The 11,027-nt window shown below is 51.5% G+C and overlaps 1 protein-coding gene across 1 annotated transcript in view; it reads left to right on the top strand.

Annotated features, from left to right (window-relative positions):
• Window positions 1-10,214, top strand: part of exoc4 (exocyst complex component 4) — an 81,274-nt gene extending 71,060 nt beyond the window's left edge. The window contains exons 12-13 of the mRNA XM_030341599.1: window positions 9,421-9,523; window positions 9,927-10,214. Of these exons, the coding sequence (XP_030197459.1) occupies window positions 9,421-9,523; window positions 9,927-10,199 (376 nt within the window). The 3' untranslated portion in view covers window positions 10,200-10,214. The remainder of the gene's footprint in view (window positions 1-9,420; window positions 9,524-9,926) is intronic.
• The last annotated feature ends 813 nt before the right edge of the window (window positions 10,215-11,027 follow it).

Here is an 11,027-nt window from a genome sequence, read left to right as displayed (position 1 = left end):
GGGCCCTCGTTCAGCCGCTGCAGACACTCTGCATCCACACCACGCAGGAGGAAACCTTCTGGAAGGCCTGTGTGTGGACGTGTGGACGTGTGTGTTTGATTGCAGTGAAGAGTGAAGAAGGTGTGAGAGAGAGCGAGAGCCTGTCAGTCCTTCACGCCAGGCTTGAAGGAGCAGACCGGTCGTGGTGGTAGAGCCACTATAACCATCTCTTCTGGCCTCTATAAATAACATGTTACAAACAGTACATTTTTCTTGTACCAATTTTGCCGAACAATAGCATTAACCTCCTCCTGGTCGTTACATTGTTTGTGTTTGTAGACAGAATAGTGAATCCTTCTTTCCACAACAATGTCTATTCCCAAATACCAAAGCTCCTGATGCTGTTCACATGAGTGACAAGGAGCAGCGCCTGCTGTTTAGCTTAGCACGCTGACAGCGACCCGGGAGGCTCCGGGGGTTTCGGTGCCTTGCCGTTGGAGACTACTGAGTAGGACGTCCTGGGTGTGGTGTATTGGAAAGGAGGCAACGTTATCTTTTGAAAGCAGATTCACACGAAGGCTGGTTACCCTCAATGACGCCACCATCGGAGATGGCTTTCGAGATCGCTTAAGAATGCAATAGATAGTTTGGAGCCACCAAAGAACCGTCGTCAATCCACACCAGAGACAACAGAGGCCCCCCTCCCTAATGCCTCTGGTGAGTTCATCCACTGCTCTCGGCCAAGACTCCCTGTCCTCCTCCTCCTACTCCTCCTCCCTGTGTGTCTCCTCCTCATCCTCATCCTCCTCCACCTCCCCCTCCTCCTCCTCCTCCTCCTCCCTGTGTGTCTCCTCCCCCTCCTCCTCCTCCTCCTCCCTGTGTGTCTCCTCCTCCTCCTCCTCCTCCTCCTCCCTGTGTGTCTCCTCCTCCTCCTCCTCCTCCTCCTGCTCCTCCTCCTCCTCCTCCTCCTCCTCCCTGTGTGTCTCCTCCTCATCCTCCTCCTCCTCCTCCTCCTCCTCATCCCTGTGTGTCTCCTCCCCCTCCTCCTCCTCCTCCCTGTGTGTCTCCTCCCCCTCCTCCTCCTCCTCCCTGTGTGTCTCCTCCTCCTCCTCCTCCTCCTCCTCCTCCTCTATCAGAGATAAAGGAGAGCAGCGAGTGAGCGACGCGTAGGTTAAGATGGACTGCAGGAAGTGGAGCAGCGGGTTGGCAGGAAGTGGCGCAGCGGGCTGGCAGGAAGTGGAGCAGCGGGCTTGCAGGAAGTGGAGCAGCGGGTTGGCAGGAAGTGGAGCAGCGGGCTGGCAGGAAGTGGAGCAGCGGGCTGGCAGGTAGTGGAGCAGCGGGCTGGCAGGAAGTGGAGCAGCGGGCTGGCAGGAAGTGGAGCAGCGGGCTGGCAGGAAGTGGAGCAGCGGGTTGGCAGGAAGTGGAGCAGCGGGCTGGCAGGAAGTGGCGCAGCGGGCGTTGGCCCGGCGGCCGCGAGGTGATCTGTCTTGGCGGCGCGGCGCAGCGTCAGCTAAACGAGGCCATCTCATTTCCTGTTTGCTCCAGGAAGCAGCTGTCCGCGGGCCGCCGTAGCCGGCTCCTCCGCGCCCTGTCATCAATCTCTCCGTTTTAATTGGTCGCCGCCGCCGCGGTACCACGGTAACAACTCACACACGCATACCTACGCACACTCATCGTGCACGCATGTATGCACACACGCATACACACGGACACCCTTATGCACGTAGGCCCCCTGCTGACACGCACACACTCATACACAGAGCATTATTAATAGACTTTCACACTTGCAGACCTTGTGCGGTGCACACGTGAACGCATTACGGGCCCAGACTCTGTTTGCACGCGACAGACGCATACGTAGGGTAATCCCATGAGTGCCTTCCGACTCCTCGTCTGCATACACACACGCACACACACACAAAATGAAGACGATGTTATCTCAACACAGTTGCCTTCGGGGATGTTTAAACTACTAAGACGCGTGATTCCAGAGTCACGGCATTAAACTGCTTCACTCTTTTAACAACTCTCACTCCCGAGTCCGTTTCAACCTCAATAGAATGACGCCGAGAGACGTGCAGCGAGCGCCTGCCTGTAGTAGGTCCAGTTAGGGCAGAGTGGGGGGCAGCTGAGGTGAGGGAACACTGTAACCACTACTAACTCTTTGTTCCCACTCTCCCCTCAGTCTCTCTCGCTGCCTCTGTGCCTCACCTTCCCTTTATTTATTTCTTCCTGCCTCTCTCACGTATGCTACATGTGTCATTAATGAGGAGCATCTCTTGAAGGCAAGGGTGACCCTTGGCACTGGAGGTGTGGTTATTTGCTGGGATTACATCATCCCCGTAGAAGGGCTGGTCTATAAACACCATTAATACCTGCTACTATACTGTGTGTTGGTGAGCAGTGAGCATGTACATTAAACACGCGCACGCTCGCGCACACACAGGCACACACAGACACACACACACACACACACACACACACACACACACACACACACACACACACACACACACACACACACACACACACACACACACACACACACACACACACACACACACACACACAGATGTCTATTTTCTGGTAAAATAGTGCATCTCACCACCTTATTATTTTGGGCAGACGTGCGCGCAGCAGAAGCCAGTGGATGTGATGCAGTGTTGTTGGGGAGAGCCTGCTGTTCTCTAGCTGTCTGGTGGGGTTTAGTGTGGGAGGGAACCATATGTACTTCACCACAGCACGCCGTTACACTGCAGCTGCTGAGGCACACGCGCAAATGTCAAATACTTTACCCAGACACACAATCACAAACTCACGAAAACCTGTACAGCTTTTAGATTGCAAACCATCAACCAAATGGAGTCTCAACACAGTTGTCAGAGGGGCTACAGGTAGAGAACACAGTGCCATCCAGTGGCCAGTGGAGGTCATTGCATGAGGAATTGCATAATGGTCCCTGGTGGCATTCACATGAGGCATCCCTGAGCAACAGGGCTTTTACTAATTGAACAGGAGGCTAGAATGGCAGGGCAGGCATGGCAAGACAGCTGGGTCTCAATAGGTTTGCTTCAACTCCTCTTATTAAAGTTTACTTTCTTTGTAAAGAGCCTTCAAATTGAATACTATTTGTATCAAAGTGCTTACAGATTATTGTGCAGTAACAAGGTTACTAGGTTTGAACACAATAACAGGAGGTGCAAACACAAAATACTAAAAACAAGACATCAAATTGCAGTAGGCAAGTGAATAAAGATTTGGTTTCAGTCTAGCTCCAATAAGTCTTGCCTTTGAGGAAGCTTCACATTCAGCATAGATTCAGAAGAGTGTATGTGAAATACAGTTGGTGAGTTTGCATAATTCCCAAACAGCCTATCTCACCAGACCCAATCTGTATCCGGCGTCCTATGGGCCATGGACAGGCCCTCTCCATTATGTTACTTATTCTGACATTTTGATGAAATCTAAAACTAGAACTGTGAGTGATGCAGAGCTGGAGATGATGGAGGTTGAAACACAAGATATAGATATTGTTATCGAACTCATAGTCAATATGAAAACAGAAACAAGATTATTCCCTTAATATCTCTGTCTCCCTCTATCTGTATACATATAGCAAGATGCACTTGCTATCAACACGTGCGCGCACGCGTTTTGCCGTAGGATTCAGTGCGTGCTGTCCTCTTCTCTGGGGGTCCACCCATCAGGTTGATCGGCTCCGGGGTATTGTGGGAGATTCGAAGGTGCTGATTCTCTAATCTATCTTGTCATAGTCCCCCCGCCCCCCCCGCTCCCCTCAGTGGTTCAGAGAGAGATCAATCGGCCACTTCACCTCCCGACGGGCCTTTATTTCATACTCCCTGCCGTTGGAGATTGAAGGCCGGAGCCGCGCGAACGGAACGCGTCCGTGTTCCTGGTTACTCACCAAGTGTTTGCGTTCCCCAGGAGCCTTCTCTTTTTCCTCGGTGCACCCCTCCCCTCAGAGAGGATGAACTGCGGCCCCCCTTTGGAATAAGTGTGTAATTCTATTCCGAGTTATGCTCTGACAATGAACACAGGGCACGGCATCTACAATTATCCAGTTCCAGGCCCCAGGCGCTGACATCTGTTTCCTAATGACAGTTAATTAGATGCTGTCATGTGCAATCAACAGCAGTCGCTGCTAAGGAAGTGGGATTGGAGTGCGTCTGACGGTGGATCCAGAGGAGCCAACACACCCTCCAGGAGGGGGGGCGGGGGGGATGTTGTTACACACCCCTTTAGAATCTCAATGTGAGAATGTGTGCGCGTGTTTGTGCACAGGCATATACATATGTGTGCATGTCTGAGGGAGCGACTGGAGGTTTAGCTAAAGCACGAGGGAAGGTGAGTGTGATTACTACTGAGCCTCGCTGCAGCCCGTCGCGCCCGCCCTGCCTCAGTTGTTTATCTCTTTGTGGGGGAATGGCTTTCTTTAGGACACTTTCATATCAAAACAATTATCGTCAAATTGATCAGTGGGTGGTAAGAGGTTGAATCGATCTGTGGCGTTGAACCAGCAGCCCAAAAGAACCAAGGAAAGTGGTCTAAATCTGTTCAATTTAAAGGCTTTGCCATTTCGGTCACGTGACAATTTCTGATGGAAACAGCCTCAATTGTGGAAATAGTCGTCGCAGTTTAATTTTGCTAATGCAAATACCAAATGTTGAACGACGGTTACGAACAAATCCAGTATCACCATGCATGTATGTACCGAGCCACGTTCAAATGATGTTTTATGGATTTCGCGGGTTCACACGCAGCAAGATCAATCCCAATACCCATGGCATTGTATGGTCTAATTGGAACAAATGATTGCATTGGAATGCGTAGTAATACACCTTGAAACGGGCTTAGATCCCGATTGTAAAGCATATCTAGGCACACACACTTTAATGCCTACCACATAAATATACTTGCATTTCAGCATAATCCCATTATTGCATTACAGGGTTTATGTTAACAGGTTAAGCTCATTTGACACAAACACCTCATGTTGTGTAAACCATTAACATTTCATACTCTGGCGTTGATGCTTATTATTATTTTAGTGCTACATGGAGATCAATGTCCAGTAAAACACAGTTCATACAGGGATTCACCAGTGAGATCCACTCAGACGCATCCAGTGGTTGTTGTTACTGTGTTCACTAGACTGTCTTGGGCTGGGATTCATGGCCAGTGACCTTTGCCAGGGCTCTGACGTTGCTTGGAAACAGCCCACCTGGTGTATTGCCGAAATGTCTCGCGTCACATGCATTTTTTCAATGTATGTGTTTATCTGAATGCTACGTTTTGTCCAAGTGTGCGTGTGTGTGTGTGTGTGTGTGTGTTTGTGTGTGTGTGGGGGTTAATTTGTTAACTATCATTGTGATTAACAACATCAGCCATTGCTGTCTTTCTATGTCAACTTCACACCATCTGCCAGACAGGCATATCCTCCAAGGTCTCGATCATACTCACCGCGCCGAGAGCCATTTTCCTTACAGGAGACTTTGGAGAAGCCTGTCCTCTCTACCCTCCCTGCCCCAACAAATGACTTACTGCTGCATGATCCATCCCCAATCTCAATCAATTCATGGCCTGTATATTAAGGTTACGATCTACCTCAACGGTACCATGACAATGGCCAGCTGCAGTGCTCCCTGTGCCACTGCTGACGGTTGCAGAGGCGTTGATGTGCTCGGAGCATGGTGTCCCAGCGGTACAATTAAAGGCCTGTTTTACCTCCAGCCCGACTTCTCCCGACTCCCGGCTGCTTGAGCACTCTCCTGAAGGGGCTGCGGGGCCAATCGGCTCCAGATGGCTATCTGGCTCTCCCCATAAAGAATGAAACCGCTGCCCTCGCTGTGTTATTTAACCGGTATCACTCACAGAACCGCCAGAGATCCATCTGTGTGCTGCAGGCCCTAGCTTGAGGTTCAATCCACCTTGTTGCAGAGGAACAGGACTCCCCCAGTGTGTTTGGGTGCCACATGTTGCCTTAGGTATTGCTTTGTCATGCAGTAGATTTATCGGGCGATACGATTGTTGTAGCTGTAATTAGGTTCTTGCTTTGCTGACGGAATCGATGCCCTCATGCTACGGTCCTTTAATGGATCGTTTTTAAAGGATTGCTTCTTTGCTTTGGCAGACTTGAAGTCCAGCTTGGTCAAACTCTCTCCGTCTCTTTGAGCGAGCCGATTCGCACACACAGCTCAACTTTATTTGCTGACTTATTGGCACTTTTGAGGAAAAGTTGATTGTGTGTCTTTGAGTGTGCGTGTGTCTTTGTGTGTCTGTGTATGTGTATTTGTGCACGTGTGCGTATGCGTGCGTGACCATATGTGTGCCCATATGTGTGCATGCACGTTAAAGCATCGGCCATCCATCATGCGGCCCCTGATCCATTGCTCCTGCCTGGCTGTGTCTCCGGCTGTCTGCAGCCCACTAACCTCTGCTGCGCACGCACAAACGCACGCATGAGCGCATGCACACAGGCACAGAGGCACACACATACATCTGTACGCACGCACAGACACAGGTGCACAGTACTCATGCTCAGGTGCACAGACATACACACATAGATGCACTCTCTTTCATGCTTACCTTTGCAATTCCTAATTTCTCCTTTATCCTTCTCCCCATCTTTTCCTAATTTAGTCCTGTGATCCCCTGTTCCTGACACCCTGCAGAACATCCCATCAATAACCTCTCTCTCTCTCTCTCTCTCTCTCTCTCTCTGTCTCTCTGTCTCTCTGTCTCTGTCTCTCTGTCTCTCTGTCTCTCTGTCTCTCTCTCTCTCTCTCTCTCTCTGTCTCTCTCCGTCTCTCCATCTCTCTCTCTCTCTGTCTCTCTGTCTCTGTCTCTGTCTCTGTCTCTCTCTCTCTGTCTCTCTGTCTCTCTCTCTCTCTCTCTCTCTCTCCATGACCCTTCCTCCCCCCCCCCTTTCCTCCCCCTCTCCCCTCACTCTCCCTCCCCAGTACGATTAGGCCCGTCGCGTCATGGGAGCGTTTGATTTATCCGTGCGTTTAAGTTCGGCGAGCGGTCAGACACCACGCGCTGCGGCCGCGGCCATTAACCTGTGGCCCCGCGGGTTAGTGGCACCGCGGGTTAGTGGGTTAGTGGCCCCGGGGGTTAGTGGCCCCGTGGGTTAGTGGCCCCGGGGCTTAGTGGCCCCGGGGGTTAGTGGCCCCGGGGGTTAGTGGCCCCGTGGGTTAGTGGGTTAGTGGCCCCGGGGGTTAGTGGCCCCGTGGGTTAGTGGCCCCGCGGGTTAGTGGGTTAGTGGCCCCGCGGGTTAGTGGGTTAGTGGCCCCGTGGGTTAATGGCCCCGCGGGTTAGTGGGTTAGTGGCCCCGTGGCCCCGCGGGTTAGTGGGTCAGTGGCCCCGGGGGTTAGTGGCCCCGTGGGTTAGTGGCCCCGTGGGTTAGTGGGTCAGTGGCCCCGGGGGTTAGTGGCCCCGCGGGTTAGTGGGTTAGTGGCCCCGCGGGTTAGTGGGTTAGTGCCCCGGGGGTTAGTGGCCCCGCGGGTTAGTGGCCCCGTGGGTTAGTGGCCCCGCGGGTTAGTGGGTTAGTGGCCCCGCGGGTTAGTGGCCCCGTGGGTTAGTGGCCCCGCGGGTTAGTGGGTTAGTGGCCCCGCGGGTTAGTGGCCCCGCGGGTTAGTGGCCCCGCGGGTTAGTGGGTTAGTGGCCCCGTGGGTTAGTGGCCCCGCGGGTTAGTGGGTTAGTGGCCCCGTGGGTTATTGGCCCCGCGGGTTAGTGGCCCCGCGGGTTAGTGGGTTAGTGGCCCCGTGGCCCCGGGGGTTAGTGGCCCCGTGGCCCCGCGGGTTAGTGGGTTAGTGGGCGAGACGACTCCGCTGATCCTCTGGTTAATGCCGGCTGTATCGGTACCCCGCGCCCCGATGTGTTACTGCTGGACCGGCCGACAGCACAAACACCTGCTCTCAGCCGGACACGGGACCCCGACACGACCGCCGCCGCCAAGCCCCCCGTCAGCGGCGCGCGTGTGTGGGTGTGTGTGTCTGTGTTTGTGTGTCTGTGTGTGTGTGTGTGTCCATGTAATGAAGTGAATGCATTTTACATAATTGTGGTCCTAAATATGAATGTCTGGTCCTGATTCCTGTGTTGTAACGTAGCTCCTGTGATGCTACACTGAGGGGACATCTCCGTCTGATGTCCTGATGCTATTTGCGTACCCTCTCACTCGGATGCTGCCCATTAACTAGACGATGCTATACAGCGACGCAGCCTTCTACCACCAGCTGCACGGCACTAACATCAGCTCCTCAAGGGCTCAATCCCCACCACCTCCACCCCTCACACTCACTTATGGCCCTGAAGTCCAAGCCAGACTCCTACTGTAGTCACAGTAACTCATAGTAACTCTTACTGTAGTCCCAGTAACTCATAGTAACTCCTACTGTAGTCCCAGTAACTCATAGTAACTCCTACTGTAGTCACAGTAACTCATAGTAACTCCTACTGTAGTCCCAGTAACTCATAGTAACTCCTACTGTACTCCCAGTAACTCATAGTAACTCCTACTGTAGTCCCAGTAACTCATAGTAACTCCTACTGTAGTCACAGTAACTCATAGTTACTCTTACTGTAGTCCCAGTAACTCATAGTAACTCCTACTGTAGTCCCAGTAACTCATAGTAACTCCTACTGTAGTCCCAGTAACTCATAGTTACTCTTACTGTAGTCCCAGTAACTCATAGTAACTCCTACTGTAGTCCCAGTAACTCATAGTAACTCCTACTGTAGTCCCAGTAACTCATAGTTACTCTTACTGTAGTCACAGTAACTCATAGTAACTCCTACTGTAGTCCCAGTAACTCATAGTTACTCCTACTGTAGTCACAGTAACTTATAGTAGCCCCTACTGTAGTCACAGTAACTCATAGTTACTCCTACTGTAGTCACAGTAACTCATAGTATCTGGTACAATATTACCGGTAACTCAGTGACTTCATACATAGCAACAGTAACTCCTAGTAACTCCTACCATAGCAACAGTAACTCATAGTAACTCCTACCATAGCAACAGTAACTCCTAGTAACTCCTACCATAGCAACAGTACCTCATAGTAACTCCTACCATATAACCAGTAACTCCTAGTAACTCCTACCATATAACCAGTAACTCCTAGTAACTCCTACCATAGCAACAGTAGCTCCTGGTAACTCCTACCATAGCAACAGTAACTCATGGTAACTCCTACCAGAGCAACAGTACCTCATAGTAACTCCTACCATAGCAACAGTAACTCCTAGTAACTCCTACCAGAGCAACAGTAACTCATGGTAACTCCTACCATAGCAACAGTAGCTCCTGGTAACTCCTACCATAGCAACAGTAACTCATGGTAACTCCTACCAGAGCAACAGTAACTCCTGGTACCTGGTACTGGTTCTAAGGTCTTCCTTGTGTCCCCTTCTCTGCAGCTTCATCCAGGAGATAGAGATGAACATGGGCCCCAGCCAGGCCAAGCAGTGCCAACTGCGCACCTTCCTCACCTACTACATCAATGACCTCTTCCTCAACCAGGTCAGTCGGTCTTACAGCATAGGATCACCTCCGGGTACGTCACGGTGATCCAGGCCTAGGGGAGGCCATGCTTAGAGGAGTTGGACATGGAGTAAGACTGGAGCCCCTGAAGAAGACTGTGCAGAAGTTGTGTTATACCTCAGGCCGGTTGAGCTGTAGGGAGCAGTCAATGCATCTCAATGTGGATTCACAGGACGTGGAAGTGAACCTGATTCATCACCATCTATGTATACAAATATATTTGACATGATTTGAATCTTGGTTCCCAACATATTATTAAGCAATCCAACACTATGTAACCATGTAGTCTGTCACGTTAAGAGACAGTGCTTATGTGCCAGCCCTGTACCAAGGGCCCTGTTCTGTGACGGTAACATGAGCCCTGCTTCGGGCGGACCCCCAGGTGCGGACGGAGATCAACAAAGAGATCGAGTCGGTGAGCCAGACGGCTGACCCACTGAAGACCCTGGCCAACGCGGACACCATGAAGCTGCTGGGGGTCCAGAGGCCACTGCTGCAGGTAGGACACAGAGCCAGGGTCCTACAGGGGGTCCAGAGACCACTGCTGCAGGTAGGACACAGAGCCAGGGGGGTCCAGAGGCCACTGCTGCAGGTAGACACAGAGCCAGGGTTCTACAGGTGGAGCAGAGGGCTACAGGAGGAGCAGAGTCCCTAAGCCGAAGCCCTAAAGGTGGAGCAGACTCCTAAAGGTGGAGAAGACTCCTAAAGGCGGAGCAGACTCCTAAAGGCGGAGCAGCCGCCTAAAGGTGGAGCAGACTCCTAAAGGTGGAGCAGAGTCCTAAAGGTGGAGCAGAGTCCTAAAGGTGGAGCAGCCTCCTAAAGGTGGAGCAGAGCCCCTAGCTCATAGCATGTTGAGCCGCCATCACAAGGTGTGAAATGGCTTCCGGCTGACGCTTCAAGTAGACGTATTATCTTTTTATTCTTTTTTTTCTTCTTGGCTATTCTGCTGGTCAGGCTTCCCTTGCCACTCTCTCACAGGGAGTCAGATCGGAGGGGGGGTGGCCCGGTTGTAAGTTCGACGTAAGCTGGTTACTTAAAACTGTTAGTTACAACCAAAGCATCCAACAGCATTAATTTAACCTATAGTGGGCGATTGAGACCAAATGGGTGGGTGTGTCCAAATGTACATGAACGCTTTATCGTCTTATCGCACAGCTTTCTGCGATCAGGTCGAGGTTTGGAATCTGAGGTTTTTCCTGAACACCTGTCGCCCAAACATCTTGTACAGCGTGTGTTGAAAGGTACGGAGGTGGTCCAGTGCCTGTCCCAGCGGACCGTTTATGAATCAGTTTGTAAGCGTGAACGCGCTGCTGAGATGTGACTTGGAACCCCATGATTAACAGGGCAGTGGGGATAGCAGTTTAATTAATCTTGGAGGGAAAAAAGGTTTGAATGAAACTGAGCATTCAGAGAATACAGACGGATCATTCTTAGGGGGAGGGGCAACAAGGCTGTATATTATCCTGCAACATCAAACACAAAA

This window comes from Gadus morhua, chromosome 19 (genome assembly GCF_902167405.1).
Source record: "Gadus morhua chromosome 19, gadMor3.0, whole genome shotgun sequence".
NCBI lineage: Eukaryota > Metazoa > Chordata > Actinopteri > Gadiformes > Gadidae > Gadus > Gadus morhua.
The sequence above is the reverse complement of the archived record's forward strand: the minus strand, read 5'-3'. Positions and strand labels throughout refer to the sequence as shown.